At 45.0% G+C, this 26,440-nt stretch overlaps 1 protein-coding gene across 6 annotated transcripts in view; it reads left to right on the top strand.

Moving 5' to 3' along the window:
• LRRC42 (leucine rich repeat containing 42) overlaps positions 1 to 26,440 on the top strand; it is a 300,779-nt gene that overhangs the window by 86,011 nt on the left and 188,328 nt on the right. For all 6 annotated transcript variants that reach the window (XM_069642156.1, XM_069642154.1, XM_069642153.1 and 3 more), the window contains one exon: positions 24,773 to 24,904. In XM_069642156.1, coding sequence (XP_069498257.1) covers positions 24,773 to 24,904 — 132 coding nt within the window. The remainder of the gene's footprint in view (positions 1 to 24,772; positions 24,905 to 26,440) is intronic.

The following is a 26,440-nucleotide window of genomic DNA, read 5'->3' as shown; positions in this document are numbered from 1 at the left end:
TCTTTACATGTGTACAATCTTTATACCAATAACATACATAGATCACACATTTTTTGGAGCAAATATTCTTCCAAGCCCCGTTGCCGTGGGATCTTGGATCTGGATTTGACAGACTTTTGCACTTTTTGTCCGGGACACACTATCTGATTTGTCCAAAAATTGATACATATGTGCGCATTGTCTATGGGCATACGTGTGTGAAATGTCATGCTTCTGACATACATACATTTGCTGCAAAACCAGAATTTTCACTGTGCCTTACCAGAGCATCGCACATATTTCTGGCATCTTTTAAAATGTGCACCCAAAAATCACATTAACAATGCTGTTCATTCTATAATTTTTACAAATTCGCACAGTCCTTTAATCAGTCTTTTAAAAAAATATGCTTTCTGTGCTTGTGAATCCACAAGTGACTGGCTGTCCCCACCTCCTTTCCTACTGGCAGGTCTGAAGCAATCCACCCCCTTCCTTCTGGGAGAGGCCACTATTGACACTTCACAATCTGAATATCCTTTCAGCCAAGGAAGGTCCATTGTCTCTTTCTCCTACAGCCCCAGATCTCCTCCCCTGATTTAATTCTCACAAAGGTATGACTTCCTGGCCTTGGTGGGAAGCAGGAGAGAGAGTTGAGTGGCTTTGGGTTCAGCTTAAATTCCATGTCATTTTCCTACATTTCTCTTGGTTTAAAACAAAACTTGCAATTTTCACACACGCAGCTAGAACTCTTATTCCAGCTTCTAAACCATGGAAATTAAATAGTTACAACCTAGGTTCCTCTTAATAACAGGTCACTTAATTTCTAGACATTTGATTTGAATTGCACAAGTTTAAACTTCTGATGCAAACTAATGACAGCTGTCGTACAGGCGGCTGCTGGTACTGCGCCCATATTTTGACAGATTTTCACAGGCAAGCACACTTTTTATTGTGGATATTTTGATGACAGATTCCGCTTTCCATGACATTGTAGGTTCATAATGATTTCTTAAAGGAGGTGACGGGTAACACCCAGCAAGGATATTGGTTATTTTGTGGTGTTTTGGACCGGTATTTTGTATTTTCAGCAACCAAGAAAAAGGGATTTAAGAACAATTTCTGGGTTTTCTTCAGTAAAGCAATGCCTTTCATTCAGTTTCCATTTTTACTTGGTGGGCAGCCCAGTGGCATTTTTCAGCAGTGAGATCTCCGTTCCACCACTGACACAGGCAAGGTAGATTTGGCAGCCATATTTTTGTGCTTGGTAGAGCGCAATTTCCTTTGGTATTGGCGCGCATGGGGTTTTCGCAGCCATTTTGCTGATTCTGGTGCCACTAGCAGACAGTGATGCTGCTGGGCAGAGCAGAGTGGGTTAAAACATCCCACAAGTTTCTAGATACTTCTTTTACTTGTGGAACCTGTTTCTGTTAATCGGTGTATGCTGTGTCTAGTTCTGAGAGTGGCTGCCTTGCTTATGTCTTGGAGTGCTCGACCTGTTCATCCTGTGTTAGGCAACATCATACGAGTGCCTTTAATGGATACCAAAGCCTCATTATAGAAATCCGATGAGTGTGGTCTGGATGAGGGAGGAAAGTCGCAATTATTTCACAAAGTATCTTTAATATAATTGTCCTAAATATATAGTACTTGATTTTATTTGATTTAATTTTATTTATAAAGCGCAATAAAACAGGCCCAGGGGCAACCGGGCGCATACTCTTAAACATGTTACAAAAAGCAGTAGTTACAGTGAGTTACAAAAATATACAGCATATATACATGTACCGAGGGGTACCATTAACAGCGTATAATACAGGGACAGAGCAGAGAGAAAATGTATATACAGAGTCGGAGAAGTGGGCTGCGGATTTGAGATGCTGGCAGAGTATTTGGTGGTTGACCAGATCAAAAGCCGCAGAGAGATCGAGGAGAAGAAGAGCTAGCTTCCCATTGTCCTTTAGTGGCTCCATTTGAGTTTTCAAGTCGATCAGAGCTGACTCCGTGCCATGTTTAGGGCGGAACCCTGATTGTCTTAAGCCCAGGAGATTGTTTAGTTCAAAGTAATCCTGAATCTGCAGGTAGGCTGCGCGGTCCAGGATCTTGAGCAGGAATGGGACTGTAGTGATAGGGCTGAAGTTAGTTGGGACATTAGGGTCAAGGGAGGGTTTTTTGAGGAGTGGGATAGCCCATGCATCCTTTAGGTTGTCGGGGGACAATACCCGTCTTGAAAGAAGCTTTTATGCTGTAATGAACGGGGCTAGCTCATGAGATGCTTCCCTGATAATAGGTGCTGGGCAGGGGTCGCCTTGGCAATTGGAAGGTTTTTAATTGTTTCTGATGTTTTCTACTTCGAAAGTAGTGAGTGGGGAGAAGGAGAAAGGTTTATGTGGATAGGTTAAATGTGTATTAAGTGTAGGTGTGGTCGGTGGTTGGTCAAGCTGTAGGGATTTCTGTTTGTCCCTGATTTTAGATTGGAGGGTAGCAATTTTACCCAGGAGTGCTGACTGAATGTTGGTGCACCAAGTGTTGTCTTTGGAGCAAGAGTCAGGGGGGGGGGGCTGCAGGTGTCTCGAGTTCCTTAAGGATATTAAAGAGTTCCTTAGTATTGGACTGGGCTGACATAATGTGGTTATTATAAGAATCTTTTTTTGCCTGGAGTACAGCTTCTTTATAGTTAAGGGTGGCTATCAGAAGACTGTCCTTGTGGGCGTCAGAGTGGTGACTTCTCTAGCGTGACTCTGCTGTGCGTTTCTCTTTGCGTAACACTCTCGCTGGAGAGTAAACCATGAGTTAAGGTGTGCTCGTTGTTTGGGTTTCCTCAGTTTGAGCGGGGCGATAGAGTTGATGGCTGCAAGCAGTGACTGGTTATACATGTCGGCTAGGTTGGTGTGGTCTGAGCAAGTATGAGGAGCATTATTTAGTGTGGGAAGGATAAGGGGGAGTAGTTTTTCTGTCGTAATGTTCTTTTTATTTCTAGTGAGGGTGGCTGGGGCGACCAAAGGCCTGGGTGGTGGGGCTGCTTCGATGCTGAAAGTGATGACATGTTGGTCAGACCATAAGCAAGGGGCGTTGGAGATTACGCTAATATTGCAATTAGTGTCACTAAGCCAGTCAAGGGACCGCCCTTTAATGTGGGTGGGTTCCTGTATGTGGTGAGTGAAACCTAAATCTGTTAAGGTATTGGCTAGGTCGAGGACCGCAGGATCGTTAGGGTCTTGGTGTCCTAGATTGAGGTCGCCAAGAATGATGGTTTGGGAGATGGATTTAGCATTGTTGAGTACTAACGTAGAGATATCACCCACAAAGGATGTGGGTGGGCCAGGGGGTCTGTATATTAGGTGGATGGTAGCCGTTTGGTTAGCTGAGAGTCCGAGCTTGACAGAGAGTAACTCTGCAGTTTCCACCTTAGTGCTTGGGATGGTTCTAAGTCCTAATGAGTTTCTAGCGATGAAAGCAATTCCTCCACCTCTCGAGGTGCAATCACATCTGATGATGGAGTAATCAGTGGGGATGGCCAATGAGAGTGCCGGGCCGGAAGCCGCGTGCAGCAAGGTCTCGGAGATGGCGATGAAGTCGAGTTCCTGAGTTTTGATAAGATCAGCAATGTCCAGAGCGTGTGCGCAGCTAGGGATCTTGCGTTAATCAGGGCAGCTTTAATTAAACCAACGTTGCTTGATGAAGCTGTGATGGTTTGAGGGTGATGGGGCGTGGGTGATGTGGCAGTTTGTGGAGGCGGGCTGTGCAGATGAGTTTTGAGGTATGGGCTCGGGTACATGGGGTGTCCCTTCTTACCCATAAGTCTAGATCCTAAACTTAGGTTTCTAAGAGTGATAGGACATGGTTGGTTTGGGTGAGGGTTTTTTGGCGAAATGGACGAGCCATAGGGCTGGATCGTTGAGGTAGATGTTGTGGTATTGAGGTGCAGTACTTTGGTAGGTATTGGATGAGGTGTGCAATGAGCTAGGTGCAGCTAAGTTGGGAGGTGGTAGGTGTGACAACCTGGTAATTGACAACACTGAGAGTAGTACTTGTAATGAGGACAGCAGTGACCTTAGGGAGGACCAACGTGGTAGCATGTTACCGAGATTAGAGAGGAAAGGGCCACCGGGTCTGTGAGGCAGTTATAGGTAATGATATTGATTATAATACTCTAAAACACTTGAAGTCTATAGGTTTCACTAATTGAAAGCTCTATCAGTACATATCAACATCCTTGCTCACTGTTTTATCTAAATATTTTATAAGATGCATCTTTTTCAAGGTACTTCCATTCGAAGCACGTGCGGAGGACGTTTTGGGACAGTTGTAGATTTTTTTGGGGGGTATTTTATTTGGATTTATGTAGCGCTTTATGCACAAACTGCAGATGTTCATTGGAGGTCCAAAGACCATGTTAATACAATGGCGAGAGCAAGGATGTGGCATTACAGTTAGATTTCTGGTATTGCTTACCTCCTCAATGCTTAGATCTGAATGGGGCCTCTTTATCCTCCTCCCATCCTCTGCTTTACAATCCGTGTAAAGCAGTGGACCTGACGAGGGAGGGAGAAAAGATTTGCTCTCTCTCCATTTTTTGAGTATGATCTCCTTGGACAAGATGTGGTAGGTCACAGTTTGAGATTTCCTCTTGTCCCTTTTCCCTCATTCTTTTACCATCATCTCATCTCCTTCGATCTGATGGAAGTGAAGACACTACTAGAACCCATTCCTGTCATAGCCCGACCATCTGAAAATCAAAACTGGTCGAGGCTTGAAATGCCAGCACCATCCACCAGTTCTCTTCATTCCCTTTACAATAAGTATGGCACTACTTTATGAAATGCTCTATAGCTAGTTTTGGGCTATAACCAATAAAATAAAATGGAACTAAGCTTAATAGTTCTGCCAGCAGCAGCTCATCCTTTTATTTTTCCCCTGGGTTTGTACATCTAACAAAGATATGCAGACTCTGTACGATAGAGGACCAGTATTTGTTCAACTGCTTTACACAGATCGAATGTTCAGGCGGGGAATAGCTGCTTTAGAAGCCAGCCCTCCCCCAACTCAACTCTAATACTGAACTTGTGGGCGGTCTACATGACCACCTGTCTGGATTCCGAGCATCCAGAGGGATGGACACTGCTCTCCTGAACACCTGTGAAGAACTGCTTGTATCTCTTGACCCCGATTCCCCTGCTGTCCTCATCTTACATGATCTCTCTTCTGCATTGTTGGGTGTTCTGACCCACGTTTGGACTATTATGCTACAACATTTGGTGCTGTGGGCTTAGGAAATCCAAGATGGCCGAAAAAGCCCACATGTGCGCCAAAATCTATGAAAACCGCGCAGTTTGTGCGCACACCAAAATGGTCGCCTGACTTGCCACCCCCCCGTGCGGGTGTGCTGGGTCAGAAGAGCCATGAGTAAAATGGGATGCCAAAGAGAAAAACAGCAGTGCCTGTTCGCTAGAAAGCACTTTAAAAATCACCCTTTGTTTCTCTGAAGGCAAGCTCAGAATGCCCATTTCAAACATTGCAGAATATCCAACAATCTCACTGAACACCAGCAGACATTTGACAGAATAAAGTCTTGTGGGCATACAAAATCTGGAAAGAGGATGAGCCTAAAATAATGTTCATAGCAAAACTGGCTGAGCTGTGGATTTCAGCAGTTTAAGTAAATTTGGACTGAAAGACACTAAAAATCTAAATGTTTAAAAGAAATGAGTGACCTACTTTTGAGTGTCACATAGGTTGCAATTGTTTAAATGTCATAGTTTTAAACTTAGAATCAGCATTCTAGCTGCATGCGTAAAAATTGGAAGTTTGATTTGGACAGGAAAACTGGCAGCCAAAGACATTTAGCTGAGGCCTGGCTTAAAAAGAGAGGGAATTTTGCCCACCAGCTACCCCCGACAGGAGTTGAGACTTGCACAACAGCTGTGTTCCCAGGCCTAGCTGCCTTTTGCTGTTCCCACCAAAAGGGATATGACACTTCTCTGATTGAATTACCTGGGCTCTGCAGGAAATTGAACAAAGCCCTGTCCTGACTCAGGCAAATGTTTTATTGGGGGGGGGGTCGTAAAAGTGGCTTCCTCCTGGAAGGAAAGGGGAGGAGCACTGCCTGCGAGAGCAAGCTGGCTTGGCAGAACTGGAAAAACCAGAAATTCAACCTTGTGCTGGGGGGAAACCACACCCCTTTGGGGCCAGAACATAAATCTAAAAAGATGGATCATTCATAGAGCGGACTTGTGAAAATTTTATAAGTGATATCATTATTCTTGTGATTTTTCTGTGCACATTTGAAGACGTGTTAGGACCCGGTGGTATGTTCAGGGGGGTTTTTAGCGGAAAAGAGGATATTACTCAAAATGTATGTATGTTAAAAATCTGACACTCCACCACCTAATGCCCACATGCTTTGCGAACATTTGTGTAAATGCGTGGACAAATCCAATATTGGTAACCCGACCAAAAAGTGAAATATGTTTGCCATTTTTGAACCCAAGCTCCTAGAAACGACAGAATTGGAACAGGGGCTACCATCAGTAAATGTGATGAGTGCATGTAATTTCAAACCACTGTGTATCTATGAAATATGTCTTTAGGTCAAATATAGATTGTGTGTAAAGTTGACAGGGGTGGGTTCTCTGTATCATAAACAGACCTCATCATGATGACACTTCATTTCATTCCCCCAATCAAGGGGAAGAGGAGGAAGTGGCCAATGACAAGTGGAGAGGGGTAGGGCCTAGAAAGCTAGCCTCTCCACCCACTTTCAAAACACATAAAAGCAGACAGTCAGGACAGATATGGACATTCTATTCCATCTGCTGCGGGACGCTCTGCCGGGAAAATCCATACTTTACCTCCATCAACCTCCAGAGAGCCAACATAGAGACTTCAATCTATCCACCTTCAGAGACCAAGACTTTACTTCAGAATTTGTAGCAGAGAGGTAAACTACAAGCTAAATCCCTCTTTAGCAGGCCTCAAATCATTGCCACTATTCACAGCCAGGCGAGCTGTTTGAATTCTTTGCAAGAACTCTTGCCATTTGCCAGAAAGCAGTGTTGTATCCAGAGAGAGACCAGCTGAACCGGAGACCGCTGTATCCGGACCCACAGACCTGATCAGATCCAGAGTGACCCAGACCGCTGTTAGCAGAACCAGAGAGCTGACCCAGATCACTGTGAAGTGCCGAGACCAGAACCGGAGTCCAGTCCGAAAACCTGACCAGATCCGTGGCGAGGCCTATTTCTAAATATATTGTGAGTACCTAGCAGAACTGTGCAGAACCAACCTCTTAGTTAAAATAATATAATTCAATCTATTTTAATCTAACCAGAACTGCCTCCTAGAAGTTGTCACCTGTCATTTGCAAAGCTGTCACTTGTCATTTTCTAGCTGCAAGCTGTAACCTGTCGCTTTGAACTTTTAAAATTTCAAATCCGAAAAACTACCTTTTATTTAATCGTCCGTATCTCTGGAACCGTTTGGGCTAGGAACTTGGTTTAACTTTCCTCTGAAAGCTTAGAATCTCAGCTTTCAACAAGCCTAGAGCCTACTCCTCATACTTTTACCGTAATCACGATTCTCGCACTCGCGAATTTTACCGCGATTTGCAATTTGGTTAAAAATCCAGCAACGTGTGAAAACAGCAGCTTCATTGCTTTCCTTTGCCAAAAATTCGTTTAACCTGCTAGTTACTCCTAGATCCTTGCTAAAGTGAGCCTGAACTCATCCCAAGTATATGTCACTCTCCCTGAACCTCCTAAAGGGAATTAAAACCATTTTCAGCATATTTCTCACTGCATTGTCACCATATTCAAAGCATTTTGCCTGTGTTTCAAAACTCCTATCTGTTGTATAAACTGCTGGGGGGGAATTGAACTGAATTCTATTTGATTGCATTCCTAAGAACTGAGTCCCATTCTATTCATCTCCTTACATTGCATTAAGGGGGGGTGAATTGTCCAAGAAAGTGATTACATTGTCTTTTGCTGAAATCCTATCAAGTAATTTTCTGTACTGCATTTCATTCCACTTTGCATCCATTTGAAACCATAAAAGTATTGTTGCTATCGTATCCATCCTATAACCACTCATCATTGATTATAAAGAAGTGCTAGTGCCGGACTATCCATTATTGATTACTGCTCAGATTAAGTGTGATATTCAATTATTAATTTATTATAAAGTGTGATATATATATATTGTTTAAATTATCAAATAAACCTTTTAACTTGCAAAACAGAACTACTTCTTGGCTCAGTGGGGTCAGGGGGATTCCAAGAGAGTGGTGTTATATAGGGGTAGTCATCCAGAACTCATGAACTGGACATAAAGATATATCAATAAGGGTTTCCATTCAGTATCCCAGACTAGGCATTGACTTAGCTGTAGTGTTGAATTGAATCCTCTTACAGCATTTAACACAGTGAATCATTCCATCCTCATAAAAAGGCTCCATGACATCCTTGCCATCTCGGAATGGGCACTGGACTTGCTCCTTCCTTACTGACCGTTTCTCCAAAACCATTCTGGTTCTTTTCTCTTCCCCTTCTTCCTCCGCTACCTGTGGTGTCCTCTAGGGCTCCATTCTATCGGCCTAGCTCTTTAACATATACCTTTCTCTGCTGGCACGACTCATTTCCTCCTTCTCTCCCAACGTTACGCTGAAGATACACAACCTTTCTTCAAACTTCCCACGGACGCCCGTGCACCCTCCTTCATCCCTGACTGCCTCTCTGCCATCCAGGCCTGGTGCACTGCCAATGACCTCTGCCTCAATGCCAGAAAAACAGAGTTTCTCCTTATTGGGCCCCCTGCACCATACTTCCTACCTGCACTCTGGCCTTCCTCCATGGGCCCCTCCCCTATCCCCTTCACTGCAGCTAGAATCTCAGAGTCATCTTTGACTCCTCCCTTTCCTTCATCCCTCATATCCAGGACATTGTCAAGAAGTCCCACGTGCAGCTCTTCCTTATCAAAGAGATTCTTCTCTTCCTCGCCTTCCCCCAGAGACTCAATGTCACCCATGCTCTGGGTCGCTCCAGGCTAGACTACTGCAATAGCCTCCTCCTTAATCTACCTTCCTCCACCCTGCAACCCCCCTCCAGCTAACCCAGAATAGGGCAGCGAGATTTATCCTTGGCCTCAATCCGAGGTGCTGCATCTCTCCTGCTCTACAAAGCCTACACTAGCTCCCGGTTGGATTAAATTCAAATCCCTCTGTATCATACACAAGGCTATCTGGGGCCGTAGCCCACTCTATCTTGAACACTTCCTGACCAAATACTCTCCTTCTAGACTCCTCTGTTCCTCCGGCACCAACTCCCTGTGTGTTAAGCGCTTTGCTAAACCGAGCTGGTGGGCGAACACTTTCCTTGGCTGGGTCGCTCCTGTGGAACAGCCTCCCTTTCCTTCTTGAGTAAGACCTCTGAAAAAACCTCAAGACAGTTCTCTTTACCTCCTCAATCTCCTCCTCTCTTCCCTGCTAATCTTACAGCAGCGTGACTGATATGCAGAGCCCTTGCGTGTTCTCAGGTCCTTAACCCTCCCGCCCTCCCATTTCTCATCCCAGCCGCTGTCTTTCTACTGCACTTACTTGGCTCACCCACTCATCTTTGGTTGCACTTATATTCTTCTCCTCTTAGCACTTACCCTGAGCACTTCTCCATGAGCATTTAAAGCACCTTATCCATAACCCCTACCCCCTCTGCACTTGCACGTTCAGAACACTCACAAGGCATAGCAGGTACATCTCCCCTTCCCTTATTCTCATTCTTGTTTGTACTATTATTGATCCTTGCTGTAGTTCATGGTCTTCCCCCCACCCTGTTTTGAAACAGTTTTGCTAATTGTATAATCGCTTAATAAGTGACAAATGAATAAATCGAGACTCCTGAATACTGTAAGATGATGATAAATTGAAAAGCTAAATGAACTAAATTGTGGTGATAAACCTGAACCCGACTGAGGGATGGCCACAGTGAGTTGATGGTCGTAAGCTGATTGAGGGAGGCTGACGTTATCAAAGGGGATCAGAGCCCGGTTGAGGGGATCCTCAGGTGAAGAGTAATCGCCCGACATGAAGATTTAAAGAAGGAACTTTTTGTTTGTTGTTTGTGATGCATCAGGCCCTCGGAAGCAAGACACTTTGCATAAAAGAGACTTGGGCACAGAAGGCCCTGATAGGAGAAAAAGAAACTGTAAACTCAGGCCGGTGAAGCCCAGAAATGTGCTTGTCCCGTGCTTCAAAAGTGGGGAAGGGAAAACGTGGCTATAACATCCTGACTTATACTTTTGAAAACACTTCTTTCTTTCTTTGTGAGCATTAGCCCACACTATTTTGTATTTAGAAGTAAGGTCTGGCAATGGGTTTTTGTTAGTATAGGCCCTTTTATTTGACTCCAGTAGGACTGTATTATTATTATTTGATGGTTGTAGCTTGCTCCCATCTTATATTTAGGTTTAAATTATTGTATTGTTTATTTATATAGCGCCTATACACAGGCAAGTGTTTCAAAGCGCTCAAGGAGGGTAGGGACACAGGGAAAATACAACAGTCGCTCAGAGCCCTTGAACATATGAGACGATAATAGTGTTCACAGTGCATAAAATACATTTAACATTATGGGATATAGCAAATAGGCCTGATGGCGATTCTGAAGTTTTAACAGTACAATTAGGGGTGAAGACACAGAGAAACGGACAGACGATTTTCAGGCTTGGTGCATAAGGATCGAGCAAGTGCACAGAGGGTGAAAGGGAGGGGAGGGTCTAAGTGCACCTTGTCGGTTGAGACTAGGGTAAGTGCAGAGCAAGCCACTCTCTTGGGTTAATTTCTCAGTGCGTTGAGTGTGGGTGGGTTGTAGGGCCCTGAGGCAAGTGCGAGAGAGGACTGGCGAGGGTGCCGGGGACCGGTGAGACTGAGGTACATGAGGCAGCCAGTCAGCATGCTGTAAGGGATGGGGGGAGAGAGGGATAGGACAGAGAACTAGGTTAGCTGGGTAGAGCGAGAGAGAAGGAAGAGAAGAGGTCTTAAGGAGTTCACAGAATTTTTGGAGATCCGGCTCAAGACGTAGGGTGGCAGTGAGGCTATCCAGAGGGAGGCACCTGCTGAGGATAAGGATCTCCCACCAAATCTCTGCTTGGAGAACCTGCTCTTTTGCAGAAGGTTGGAGGTAGATGAGCGGAGGGATCCAAGGGGCAGTATTTAGGTAGGCAGCGTTGAAGGTAGGCGGGTCCGAGGCCCCAAAAAGCCTTGTGGACAATACAAAGGGTCCTGAATTTGATCCATGCAGCCACGGGGAGCCAGTGGAGGGATTTCGGATCAGGAGAGATGTAGTCCCTGTGCTTGAGGCCAAGAATCAGTCTTGCGGTTCTGTTTTGGATTAGTTGCAGAGGGTGCAGGGCAGAAGAAGGGAGGTTGAGGAAGAGGCTGTTGCAATAGTCCAGCCTGGAGAGAACCAGGGCTCTGGAGACAGTGAGCCTCTAGGGGGAAGTGAGAAAGGGTAGAGTACCCCTGAGGAGGTATGGTTGATAGACTTTTTAGAGATGTCAGAAATGTAAGAGGAGAAGGAGAGCATGGAATCGAAGATGACCTCAAGGTTTCTTGCTTCACGGGTGCAGGTGCAGGTGCAGGGCCAAGGGAGGGCCGGCCAGAGTGAATGTGGTAAAGCAGGAGCAGGGGTTGCAATGTGAATGAACTCTGGATTACTGGCGTTGAGGCAGAGGTCGTTTGCAGCACACCATGACTAAATAGCAGACAGGAGGAGAAGGAGGAGGAGGTAGCTGAGGGTAGCCTGAAAGATAGTTGCATGTCATCCACATAGGACTGGAATTTGTAGATGAAGGTGGCAATCACTTGTGCCAGGGCAGCCATAGAGACGTTGAAGAACCAGGAAGATAGGTTAGATCACTGAGGAACGCCACAGGTTGAGATAGTGATGGTTGAGTGAAAGGCTCGTAGTTCCGCCTGTGAAGAGTACTCGGAGCGGAAGCAGGTTAACCACGCCAGAGTCTGACCTATAATTCCTAGGGTGTCACAGACGTGCAATCGGGATGTTGTGGTTAACCATGTCAAAGGCAGAGGAGAGGTCAAGGAGAATGAGGATAGATGGGGTGTTAGTGTCAAGATTTGAGAGCAGGCCTTCACGGGTGGATTTGAGAGCAGGCCTTCACGGGTGGATTTGAGAGCAGGCCTTCGTGGGTGTTCAGAAGAGCAGTTTCCATGCTTTTGGATGCTCTAAAGCCAGATTAATGGTCATGGAAGCAACCAATACATTCAGTGTGTAGGGTCAGCTGAGAGATGGCCAGTTTCTCTAGGAGTTTGCCCTTGAAGGGAGTGATGGAGATGGGGCTGTAGTCTGCCGGAATGGAGGGATCGCCAGAGGGGTTTTTGAGCATAGGATGCACAAGGGAGTGCTTCAGTGCAGTTGGGAAAACTCCATTGGAGAAGGAGAGATTACAGAGATCAGCCAAGGCTGGAGTGAGGGAGTCGATGTTGTCTTTAATGGTTTTTGAGGGGCAGGGGTCCACCTGTTTAGATGAAGCCTTCATAGATCGAACCTGTCTGTAAACCTCAACCGGTGTGACCGGTGAGAGAGAAGCGGGTAAGTGGCGGGGGGGACAAGGGAGGCTCCAGTGTTGGTGTATGCTGTGGTGTGGAAGTGATGGTGGAAAGGATGCCTTGGGTTTTTGTGGTGAAGTTTGCAGCCAGGGCTGAGCAAAGGTCCTGGGTGGGTGTAATCGAAGAAGATGCAGCTGTAGGATTGGCCAGCTCCTTGAAAACTTGAGTTCCGCCGTGTTATTTGATGCCATGGAGATGCAGGCTTGAATATAGACTCTTTTCTGGGTGCAGATGCAGAGTCGATAATGCCTTTGAAGGAGGCGGCAGGCCAGTTTGTCAGATGGTTTGCCCAACGCATTCCAATTCCGCTCAGCTGCCCTACACTTGTGTTTAAGGATAGCCAGGTCGGAGTCGAACCAATAATTGCACTTTTTGGAAGGCTTCAGGGGAAAGCGTGTCAAGGGTGTTGGAGATGGAGAGATTGAGTTTAACGAGGGCTGTGTCAGGGTTGGAGTCAGCCAAGGGAGTAGGTGGAGGAGAGTAGGAGGAGGCAAAGGCAGCCACTGTACTTTTTTCATGGGTCTGTTAACTTTGAAGCCCAGTGGCTGTGCTGGATGTCTTACTGCAAGAGGAGAGGAGAGCTTAAGGTGTGTATGGAAAAGAGTGTTCAGTCTAAGAAAGGGAGGTAGTGAGAGGGGTAGAGAGAGTGATGTCAGTAGAGATGAGCGCATCCAGAGTGTGGCCCGCGGTGTGCTTGGGGCCGGAGGGAAGGATGTAAAGGGCAAGAGAGTCACAAAGGTTGCGGAAAGGACCTGAGGAGTCGGGAGAGTCGAAAGGGATGTTTAGATCACCCATCAGGAGGGAGGAGTGAGGAGGAAGTCGAGGTGGTCAGTTGAGTGTTTGACGGCAGAGCGTTATTTCACCCATTTTTACAGTTTAATAAACGCCATTGAACTGTGATCACTTGTGTCTGTCTTGCTTTGATACCATGCCTTCCTTACAACTGCTTGTCACTCTTAAACTATCCGTTTATGTACGTTGTCACATTTTGTACATTGAATTCCAGCAGCAACTGGCTCGCATTATTTTATGGCTGCAGTGTGCTGTGAGTCGAGCAGCTGCTGTAAGATCAACATTTTTAACTGATCTCTAGCCTATGGTTACCTCCATCTAAGATATTCTGCATAAAAGACCATACATATAGCCCACCCCTAATGAAGTGCCATTAGGTCCGAAATGCTTTGGTCAAGTATTCATCTACCTCTGTGTAATTGGGTGGCGCACCTTAAGACGAAGGATCAATAAATGTTATAATCTCCAACAACGTAAATTGTCATCACAGAATCGTTTTTTAGGAGAAATCCTTTAATTTTCAGCATTTTTTTTGCTTGTGTGCAACTAGTTCTGAGGAATTTCTTTCCCCATTCCTCCCAGTTTGTCAGACAAGTTATGTCATACACATTTGTTTTTGACTAGGAACTCAAGTCATTTGTGCCTGGATAGATGCTTCTGTTGGAAAGGCATTTCCTTCTATGCAATGTGCCTCAAATTGTCAACAACCAGGTGTGCACTATGGTGGAATGGAGAAAGAAACAGCAACATATGTAGATGATGTTTTGTAAGGTGTATTTCTGGTTGTAAGAACTGAATTGCTTTAACGTTCTTGCCACCATTTTATTATATTAGTTATTTATAATGCGCCTTTATCTGGATGATATAGCAGTCTCCAGTGCCACCTGGAAACAACATGCAAGTGCCAGATTGGTCAATGATCAGTGGTCTACCTTGGACATGAAGTAGGTGGAGGGAGGATTCAGCATCTATCCAGTAAAGAACAAGCAGCACAAGACTGGCCTACCCCCACTACCCAAACCCAAGTGAGAGCTTTCTTAGGACTCACTGGGTACTACCGAAATTTCATGGCAGACTATACCACCATAGCTGCCCCTTTGACTGCTCTCACTACTCCAAAGAAGCCTAAGAAGGTCTCTTGGTTTGAGGAGTGAGAATGCCTTCAATGGCTTAAAAGACTGTCAGGCCCCTGTCCTCAGGGCCCCCGACTACAAACCTGCTTTTATTGTGCAGACCGATCCCTCGGACACTGGGATAGGTGCTGTACTATCACAAATAGATGAGAAAGGCAAGGAACACCCAATTGGATTAATTTGTCGCCAGTTTAAGGACAAAGAGCTCAGGTGGTCCACCTTGGAGAAAGAATGTTTCAAACTGACCATAAACCCTTAAAGTGGATAATGAACATGAAGAGAGAAAATCCAAAGTTGGTCAGGTGGTCCATAAGCCTGCAAGGGGTTGACTTCACCATTGAGCACAGCCTTTCAAGGGGTGGATTAGTTCCCCTTGTGCTTAGTCTGTGAGGGGCGAGTGTTAGGAAAGGTTCCATGTATGTGCATTTTTCCCTCCATTATGGAGCCCCTCCCCCCCAAACCTTTTGCTTTTGTTTGGCTATCCTAACCTGACTTTTCCCAGTGGAGCCCAGTCTTTAGCTGAACTCCCCTGGGATTTTGCTTACTTGTTATGGAGAAACTGACACGTTCTTCAAACTGTCAGTACTGGGAAACTGTTTTCCATAGTCTTTGCCGATGTTGCCATTTTTTGGTAACTTTTTAACTGTGCACAATGAACCTCCCAGTACCGCGCGCTGGCGTCCCCTTTTGTTTTATGGTCCTAGATAACCTCGAAGGATTGTACAAATGTGCCTGGGACGAACTGATGGCTCCATTACTTTTCATAATATTTTACTTCTTTTTACTGAGTTAAACTGTGCCTACAGTGTTTGTCTCAAGACTGTGGCCAAGTCCGAAAATGGCCAAGCCACAAAATTCTGTGCTGTCCCACAGTGACCCTTCACTTCACCCAGGTCAAGTAAACCAGGCTTTTCTTATTTGGGCATGCAGCTCCCGCGAAAACGGATCTCTTTTGCAGGCTTCTGCCTGTCACGTATGTGTCCACATCAAGAGGGCTGGGACTGTCTAGTCCCAATCCACACTACGGGTGCCAGGTAGTCTGGAAAGCCTGAATGACTGAGACCACTGTCGGCCATGATTTGTCCACATCTGGGATGCCTGCAAGTAAGCAGATCTTCTATTGGAAGTCCTCGATTATGGCGTAAAGCTAATTTTGTATAAGCGAAGGGGCTCTGCAGCCATTCCAGGTTGATCACCAGTGTTCTCACTCAACTACAGAAGGAGCCAAGTCTCCTACCCGAACAAACAGACTTGTGAAACCGCCGGAGACGCTTTGGAAGGTTTTGGCAGTCTTTGCCCTCTGCTGTCCCGGCGGGCACCTTCTTTCTTCTTCGATCAATAAGGCCTGCCAAGGCGCTTTGCCCCTTTTGGAGTAGTGGGAACAACTACTCTCTGACCCCTCTCTGACCCCCTGCGTACCCACCGAATGAGCCCCTTCAGAAGTGCTCCTGGGCCATCCAGCTAATTGGCCAGCTCTACCTCCAGGTAATCTGCAGCACCGCCGCCATTTTGAGTGCAGTACCGAGAATTGGGACATCGCCTGCTTGTGGTCCTGTGTATTCTCCCTCCACATTTCGCAGGCCTAGCTCCTCTGTGTCCGTAACACTGCCCGCATCCATGGTCCCCGCGTCACTACCTGGTGGTGACGGTCGCTATAGTTCCCTGCTGTTCTGCTCTCCTGTGCCCTGTAGCCAGTTGCACCAGAATTTTCTTCAGATCTTCTTCGGAAGCTGAGAAAAGGCAACTGTCACGTCACGGACCATCGTTCTCCACCGCAGCCGCTGAGAGCCATAGCACCCGCAAAACTGCAGGACTCAAACCTACTAGCGACCTTGACTAGAGTGGCTAAGTTTGGTCCGGACTGTGCCGAGGGTCGGTGAGTACTTGCATAACTTACCGGTGTCCCCCTGGCACGGCTCATCGTTTTTACACACGAGTATCCCTTAATGGTATTTGAAATTGGCTGGGTTAGCCTGTGCTCCCCATCTATTGTCACCTTTTTGAACACTGCTTTGCCGCCAAGGGCAGGGCCTACTCAGATAGTGGGAACCAATTTTTCACCTCCTCAAGCCTCTTCTGACTTGCTACAGCCCCACAAGAAAACCTGCTTTTTGTTCATCTGCACAATCGTGCGTTTTTACGCACAACCGTACTGTTGAGCATAAGGCTCCCACTTCTTAGGGTTGGACTTGAAAGTTAGGGAACAAACACTGAAGAATGACCTAATGCCATTTGTGCGCTAACTTAACCCTCTCTTCAGAGGTTGTGGATTCTTTCTTCCAGTTGAAATTGAATTAGGAACTGTGTTGTGTGTGTATATATATATATATATATATATATTTCTAATTTTTTTAAGGATTTGTATGATAACTTTTTCTCATTGCCAAAGTTTCTTGCGTCTATTTGGTCTGGCTGACAATAAATGTATAGCTATTTTTCATATACACTTGGTTTGTTGCTGTATGTGCTCATTGAGGGCTTCTGATCACTTTCACCACTCCTGAGACGTAGTCTTGACCGCCTGCCAAGCTACCTAGATTGGTCTAGCTTGTCTAGAAAGCTCCCCTGTTTCACTAAACTGAGGGTTGCCTCCTAAACCTGTGCCCACCAGGTTGGAGTTTAGAAATCCATCTAAACATTCCTTCTCTCTGACAGCACCTGACGAGGTTTCTAGACAAGTCTGATCTATGAAAGTGTCGTCCAAACAGATGCTCCCCTGCTCCTCCACAACCATCAAGGATCATATTGACACCCTTGGATGATTTTCTGTAATCACTCTTTCACCACTGGAACTTCCCCTCTGCGCTAAGCACTCCCTTGTACACCACCTCCTTAAGCATCCGTCTGCCGATCCTACCTACCCAGCAAACTATCGCCCAATCTCCATCACCCCTTTCCTGGGCAAACTCTTGGAAAAGCTGGCCATCTCCCAGCTTACTCTGTTGGTTGTCTCCATGACCATCAGTCTCGCTTCAGAGCTGCCAGAGGCACGGGAATTGCTCTCCTGAACACCAGTGAAGATTTGCTCTCTAACCTTGATTCCAGCATTCCTTCTGTCCTTATCCTCCTTGATATTTCCTCTGCTTTTGACACGGTCAATCATGCCATCCTGATCAATCAATTCTGTGAGAACATGTGCTTCACAGATGAGGCCCTGGAGTGGCTGACCTCCTTCCACATGGACCACCCTTCCGAGGTCCAACCTGGTCTCGTTCTCTCTGCCACCTCTGTCTCTACCTGTGGCGTTCCCCAGCGCTCTATCCTCTCACCCTGGTTTTTCAACCACTACTTGGCCCCTTTGGCTCTCCTGATCTCTACCTTCTCCTCTAACTTTCAGTGTTATGTGGATGGCACACAGCTTTCAGTCAGGCTTCCCTCAGCCTCCTCTCTGTCGCTCATTCTTGACTCTCCGCCATTCAGGATTGGTTTGCCTCCAGCAATCTCTGCCTTAATGCCAGTAAGGCAGAGATCCGTCTCATTGGGAACCCTGCCTTGGGACCCCTGCACCTGCTTTCCCTTTCACTCTGGCCATCCGCCTTGGGCCCTCTTCCTTCACCCTCCTGCAAGACAAAAAGCCTTGGTGTCCTCTTCGACTCCGCTCTCTTTCTCTTCTCACATCTCAGACGTCGCCAAGAAGTCCCACTACCAGCTACACCTCCTCAAAGGGACTCTTCCCTTTCTTACTTTCCCCCAGAAGCTCACTGTCTCCAGAGCCCTGGTTCTCTCTAGGTGGGACTATTGCAACAGCCTCTTCCTCAATCTACTGTCCTCTACTCTCCGCCCTCTGCAACTAATCCAGAACAGGACTGCAAGACTTTTCCTTGGCATCAAGCCAAGGGACCGTATCTCTCAAGGCTAAAAGGATCAAGTTCAACACTCTGTGTATTGTCCACAAGGCTTTCTTGGGCCGGGGTCCACACTTCATTCAACGCACACTTCCAAAATACCGTCCTTCGCGAGCACTTCACCCTGCTACCTCCAACTCTCTAAGGGTTAGATGCTTCTCCAGGCAGAGAGTGGGGGGTAGATCATTCTCCTATGCTGGTGCCTCCCTGTAGAATGGCCTTCCGCCCCTCTCAAACTTGAGCTGAACCACCTGAAGTTCCGGAAGCAGCTCAAAACTTTCCTCTTCTTCTCTGCTTTCTCTCTTTCCCTCCCCTGCTAACCTACCTGACCTGTCTGCTGTACCGACTGGGTGCTTGGCTACCCTCTGTCTCACTGGGTTTCAGGCTCTTTCTTGATCACCCTTGCACTGCCTCTAGGCCTACCACACACGTAGGTGCTGTAACGGTAACCCTGCAGTCCCTTGTTCTCCTTGCACTACCCAGAGCTGCGCTGCCATGGCTGCACTTACTCGGAACATTGCTGTCCGTCCTGTTTTCCCCACCCCTCTCCCTTACACTTCACTTCCCCTTTCTCCTTGCACTTCTCGTTCTTGCACTTGCACCATCTGAATGACACATCTATTAAGTCATCTAGTAAGGTTGTTGTCTTGTCCTCCCTCTGTCTTCCCTCCCTTGTCTTGTCGCTCCTAGAAACACTTGTGTACAGGTGCGTTATAAATGACTTATTCTATCCTACAATTTATATGGAGCCGATATGGACGATACGCTTCGTGGTTGTCAGTTTTCATCCCAAACTTGGCAGTGAGCGCATTGCTTGGCTCTCATATGCCGATGATACCGTGCTATTAAACCAAACACCACTGGGCTTGCACTGCTCCACGGATGCTCTTTGCACTTATGCTACCACCAATAATCTTAATATTAACCAGAGAAAAACGAAAATTATGATAATTGGCAAGAATGGGTGTAATAAAAAGACATTGTCTTAGCAAATAGGGGATGACAACTTTGAAGTTGTTTAATTCCTAATCAAGAAACTTCCTCCAGTCTCTTTCTATAATAATAATAATTTAGCATTTTATATAGCGCTACAAACCCTCAGGTATCTGAGATCTGCTTATTATTACCCATGGTGTGTGGTGCTCATTTATCGACCTTTGAAGAATGAAATGCTAGTTTGGCCCTGTCGGGATTCGAACCTGCGTCAGCAGGTTCTGCACGGATACCAAAGCGAGCGCTCTATTCGCTGTGCTATTTGACCGGCTATGACGCGGTTATCCCCCCTAAACTGTCACGATCCATGCCCCTGACCCCCTCAGGTATAACAGCCCCTTTGGCGCCAGGCTCATTATCAGGAATAAAACAATACCAGTTTTGGACCTTAATCCAACATGGAGGCCTACTACACAGCTCAGTTCTTTAGAACCAAGCCATGCACTCCAGTGTTTTGGGTGTGGCTGGGCCTGGAACTACTTGGCTAGGAACTACTTTACCTGGGCTATTTAAATCAAACCCAAACAGCAGAACACACTTCGCGTTATTCTGCACTCCTGCAGCATAATGCTCACTGTGTCCAGCTCGTGCTCATCTATTTCTCTATCAGCCTGATCCTGAAACCCTAGATCCGGATTCCATTAATATCCTGGAAGAACAAGAACAGCATTAGCAAGCTCTTGCCTGTGAAGTAACCGGTCTTGAATCCATCCTGCGCTTCGCTTACCTCGCCCATCTCCGGAGTTCGCTGCAACCTGCAAGGGAGAAGGAACAAGGTCAGCATTAACAAAGCACTTACCCGGGCAAGCAGCGCTTCAATCGCTCATCACTCCGGAACATCACTGCAACTTGTACAAAGAAGAGAAGAGAACACAGGTTAGCAATTAACACCAATAAACAGCGCAGTGCTCCGCGCATCAATAACTCACTGTGGTCTTCGCCATCGGCGCAGCAACTCCGAGATCGCAACACTCCCTGAGACATTGTTAGGGAACAGCATAGTGGAGCAAGAAGCTGAGAAGACAGAGAACACGGAGGGAAAGAAAGAGACAGAATAAAGACGGAAAAGACATTATAACTCAGCTGGAAGACAGCAGTCAGAGTCCCAGCAGGTCTGGACCCGACATAAGGGCACACGGACCAGTGAAGCAACTAGGTCCACGGAACGCCCGCACCAACCACGCGACCCTGCACAGAGACGCAGGACGGAGAGTTCAACGCACAAAAACCTAAGGTGAGCAATAACCCCAAGGGAGGGGATTTGGACCAGAGGGAGGTGGGAGTCCACCCATCACAGAACCAGTATCTTAACCCTCCATTCTCCTTAACGTCTGGCACATAACCAAGCAGAGAGGGGTCCGGGATAGCGCTTCGACCTCCATCCAGTATCGTGTGCCGCCCCTGTGGATACCAGTTGAGCGTAACATAAACCTCCATGAAGTGGCAGGTCATCTAAAACTTCATAAACAGAACAGGGTGGTCAATCTGTGGAAGGTATGTTTGAGATTTACAATAAGTGTGTATTCCAGGAGTGTTATATGGGCTAGAGGTTTTGCCCTATTGTCATGTTGAAAGCCTCAATAAAGTGGAGGGGAAGCTGTTAAGTTCTATACTCTGGGCTTACCTTGAGCTACCGCTGGAGGCAATGAGGCTAGAGCTAGAGCCCCCCATCTCTTATCTCGCTTTGGAACATTGCCACATGCTTATTGTTGGCCAAAATACCTTGGCCAGAAAGTAAGGTGCAGTATTTGCTGGAAGTCTCTGCTCAGAATGAATTTGCTGGAAGTGTGGGATATTTTGACCCATTCCGACATGCCGCACTGCACCACTCTACAATGGGGAAAGAAACAGCCAGAAATGGATGCGCTAACCCCTGTGTGCGCAAAAATCTGCAAAACTATGTGTGGGTCACAACCACAAAAGGCTGCACACCCCTACCACACACAGTCAAAGTGGGGGTGAAAACAGAATTCTCACTGCAGGAGCATGCCAGTGTGTGACATTTAACATGAACCAAGGCCACAGAATGGGGCTAAATACCGAAAATGCTTTTTAAAATGCAGCTTTGCAACCTTCAAAGTGCTGTTTTGGCGCTAGATCCATTGATTTTCCAGTGAATCCTTGAGAGTAAAAGGGTTACAGATCACCCAGTGTTGGATTGAGGGGCTCAGTGGAGCCGGGCCTCCCAGACTGACAGCAGCTAAGAAATGTATTTCATGAAAAAGCAGCCCAGCAACATTGTTTTCAGTTCCACAGGGAAAAATGCGGCTAAAATGGCAACATGTAACAATTTCAGCTGTGCAGAGAGAACTCCAAGCAAAGGCTGGATACATGCATCCAAACTGCAGACAAATCCCAGCACTTAAGGACAGAAATAATGCTGAATAAAATGTGTGTGCTGCAGAGGAAAATCTGATGTAAAAGCCTCAGTTTAAATGTGTTTTTCAGGAAGGAAGTGCACAATTGGCTGTTTAAAAGCATGTTTTTGTGAGAGGCCTAATTCTTTAAATGTCAAAATTCACCTATAAACTGTGTTCATTTATATGTGTTAACGAAGAAGTAGGTAACTTAAAGTCAAAACCCAGTCTTGAGTTAATTAAATATTTAATTCTGAGCTGACAGCCTCAGCCTGGGAATGGGGGAATGGTTGACACCTTACTACTGGCAGGAAAGGCTTAATTGCTGCTGGGAGGTTTTCGCATACACATGACAAAGAACCCATCAGACTTTTGTCTGGAACTCAGCTAAAGACAATGGCAAGTTTGAACACTCCTCCCTACAGGGGACGGGCAGGAAACTTTCCTCTCAAGGAGGATGACCCTCACCCTGATCAAAGGAATTTGACAGCTGTTGCCAATTGAAAGAAAAGTGAAAAAAACTGCTAAGAACTTTTGGTGGTTAAATGACTATTTGTACTTAAGCTTTAAAAACCTTTAACTTTGCCACATGAAGGAGGATAAAAAGTTGGTGGTTGTAAATCTAGTTTTATGCTCTTTCTTTGAAGACGTGACTGAACCTGGTACTGCATAAGGAACAAAAGTTATAAAGAAACACTAATTGCACCAAGACTATTAATGCTACAAAGCTAATATTGTATACCTGTGTTCTAGGGGTGATTGCACAGATATGTACTGAATTAGGAAATGTTAGGCCAAATCTTTATGATTAAAATTATCAAAATTCCACAGAAAGACAAAGCCAGCTCTCACTGACGTAGGAGTTGGATCTAAATGTAACCCATAAAATATGTAATGCATGTGTCTGATTTTATTAGAGGGCATAAGTATAGAAATGTGTATTTGTGGGAAAGTTACATTTTGGCACATCATAAATATGATAGCCCTTTCTGTCTTCCAACCAGAAGAAAACAAGTGCCTTTGAAACAATCACAGCTGGGTGGGTTGTAATTCTGCCCCTACCATAAACTTAGTGATGTCACTTGGCATGATAAACATGGGAACCTCACAACACACAGACACACACTGATTACTGACTACATCCTGATTCCGCGTGACGCCCTGTTCCAGAATTCTTCATCTTGTCCTGATCCAGACTACGTTGCAAAACCAAGGCATCAGCATTTGCTGAACTCTTTTCAGCTAGGCCCAAATCCTGAAACCATCCCCAAAAACTTAAAGGAAATTCTGATCCAGTCTGGCTCACTACCAATCATGCTTGCCTGCTGAAACTCACCATCCCGCTAATCTACAGTGTCCAGTGACAAGAAGAGCCAATTCAATCCATTGCGAAACAGTGCATTTGACCCGTTTTTATTAAAAATCGCATAGTGAAATTTAGGTGGGAATTCGCATTTCTGCAAAGCTTTTCCACGTGTGTTTTCCCATTCAAAGTATTTCCAAACTTCCATTCTGATTCGAAGTGTGTATTGTCGTTTGTTTGTTAGGATCTTTTTAGTGTTGCTCCCATAGGAATTATTTTTATCATTTTAAGGATTTTTGCACACTTTTCATTGTTTTTCATAGCCATTTCAACTGTCATTTTAAATGTGTAAATGTTCAAACGCTTTTCTCTCTTCTTTGGGGAGGAAGGATTGCATTCAAACTCTATATACTGTTCTTTTATTCCTGAATACCTGCTGATTACTTACCTCTGTGTAGAATTGCTCATCTGTGAATTAAAAACTTTGCAGGGGGAAATCTTAACCTAAGCGCTATCTTTTCACAAGCCAAAACTGTTCTTTTTCCTGTCTTTTCTGTTCTGTATTGCTATAAGTGAATTCAGTTGCCTTACTTCTGATTTGTATTGTCACCACATTGGTGATTTCTGCCCCATATATATATTAAAATTGGTGTGATTTGAATTTTAAATAAATAACTAATACCTTTACCAACCAGCCTGATTCCTGGTCCACTGTGACCTGGGGGTATTTTGAAAAGGGTGTGATGAGTGGTATATCACTCAGAATATTGAACCTATAGACACAATAAATAAGTATTTCATTGGTGCATTACATGCTAGGCGAGACCTGGGTGTATTGCCTGATTGAAATCCTTAACAGAAGTCTTTGCTCAGAATGAACGCATCAGACCAGGGAATCGAGCATATAGTGAGTTTAGCTGCTTCTTTCACAGACCATCCTGATGCAGTTGATATGATTATTCTGATAGAGGAAGAAGCAGTTGCCTTTTTCTCTAAATTGAAGACTAAGACCTTGCTGTGGGATTGCTTTCAGTCGATAATAAAGTTAACCCTGAAGAAGAGTTGTGTGCTGTTTCCTAAACAGAGCTTCTCTCCCAGTCTTCCTCGCAGTTACCTCATTGAGCCACATAGCATTGCTCTAAGACCGTATATCACAAATGTAATATTCTTTCTGTTTTCGAACATTGTGGTGCTTTGAAAGGTATCCCCATGATTCCAGGCTTTGCCGTCTGTCGATGAGAAATTATCAGGCATATTTTGACAAGTTGTCGTAGCCTGGAGCAACCCTATATTGGGGGATATGGGAATTCTGCCAGTGCATTAGACAGTCTACGCTCTGATGAATCATGATCGGCTATTTATTCGGCAGAATCATCAATGATTACAGCAGCTTCTTTCTGTATTTGTGAATGGGCACTTCATTTTAACATTGCTTGATTTTCCTGGACCATTCAGCCTATATTGTAATGTTGTATGAATTCATCCTGTTTTTTTTTTCTTTTTGACATCGAGCAACTTCCCGGAACACATTTAATAGTGTTATTAGATAGTGACTATGTTTTGATGTATTTTTATTCTTTTGTATTCACTCATTTTATTGTCATGATTAAATATGTATTATCAAATACGACTCGTTTATATTGTTGGTGCAAAAGGCTTATTGTGTAGCCAAACGCACTTAATTTTAAAAAAGGGGGTACCGACATGCACTGTCTCTCGAAATAGTAATTTTCGCTTTTCCTCATTTAAAACAGGCATCTTGTCGTATCTGAAAAACTAGAAGACATCAAATCCTTCCAACAGCTGACGAGCCTTGACCTTTCTTTTTGCAAACTTGGAGATGGCCATGAACTCCTTGAACACCTCACCACTGAACCCTTATCTAGGTAATCACACCTGCATTGCACTGATGGTTACTTGACTCTTGACACACTACAGGAAGTGTAAGTAATGATGTTTCACATAGCCAATTCATTAGTAGGCATTTTGTTAGAAGTGAAATAAAAATTGTTTAATTTCATGATCGGCAGTTGCAGTAAAGTGCTCGACCAGAGAACATATCCTAGTCAAAACCGACATGCTTAGAGTAGGATTACAACCAAAAAGCGACAGCCGAAAGTTGAAAATATTTACCAGAAACGAATGCAAGAGCATTTCTTTTCTTTGCAATTCAGGCATACACCAAGCTGTTTTGTACAGACATGCATATGCATGTTCTACCATGAAGCTTTTATCTAATTTCGAAAGCAGTCTTTCTTCCGAATTAGGGATTTGCCTGCATTAAAATGTTACTGCACTAACTAAGCCACATAACTACACCTCTGAAATCCACACAATGGTCCTGTGCCCATCTACAAGTTACTGTAAAACCTTAGGAGATTCAGCCCGACCAATAAATCGAGTACCTACAGACATAACTTTATGAAGGAATAAGGTTAGCTTTTGCACCCATGAATGAAGTAAGCTATGTGATCTATGCCAGCGACCTCTAACAAAAAGTGTACCTCATATTATTTTAAGCTTCTTAACAGATATTTTTAACTAGTTTATAAAGATGGTGCTATGAGTGACACAGTGGAAGTCCTGCCACATGCTGTGAGAAATGTCCAACCTGCATTATTCCTTGCTTTGACTCCCGAATACGTAAGGTCCGACTTGATACCACCCAGTTGGTGTTTGTTTGATCATCTTGCATATGACATGACCTGAGTAAGTGAACTATTTTTTTAATTTTTTTATTTACTTGATTCAATTTTTACAAAATACATTTTTTTACAAGATAACGAAAAACAAACATTTCCCATCCTTTCCAGTTTTGTTATGTCCATTCCAACTTTAGGAAAGAAAAAGATGAGGATGAAAAGCAGAGGTAAGAAAAAGGAATAATCCTTTGCACTGAGTTAATTGTAGACTTGAGGAAATGTCTCCCTTCCTGTCTGGCGGAAAAAATAAGGAATCTGGCCTCATTCGGGATCTTCAAGTTTCGAGTTCACAAAGAATTGCGAAACTGCAATCACATAAGAGGTGCTGTCTCCCTCTATTAATCTATTCCACCAGTCCTCTTCTCCACATATAGTCGACTCTTTGAATATGTGTGCTAGGTGTCTGCTTCTCAGATTCGTCAAGTTTGAGCATGTCAGTAGCAAATGTCGCAATGTCTCAATTTGATCCTTCTTTTTGCAAAAACGGCAACTGTTTTCCATCGAGATTTTCCTTATCGCTCTGATTTCGTTTGTTAGCAGGAGATTCATTCGGAATCGCTTAAACACATTTCTCTGGCGTCTGTTCAGGAACTTTTTTAGATAATTCGACATGTCGTTTATCTTCCTTGTTGTTGGTGGCTGGTGTTCTATTAGTTTACTTCTATTTTCTAGAGATGTCGTCTGGATCCAGTCTCGTTACCACAGTTTTTGTTTGACTTT

The sequence above is a fragment of the Ambystoma mexicanum genome, chromosome 1q (assembly GCF_040938575.1).
Source record: "Ambystoma mexicanum isolate Mex_15411 chromosome 1q, UKY_AmexF1_1, whole genome shotgun sequence".
Lineage (NCBI taxonomy): Eukaryota > Metazoa > Chordata > Amphibia > Caudata > Ambystomatidae > Ambystoma > Ambystoma mexicanum.
The sequence above is the reverse complement of the archived record's forward strand: the minus strand, read 5'-3'. Positions and strand labels throughout refer to the sequence as shown.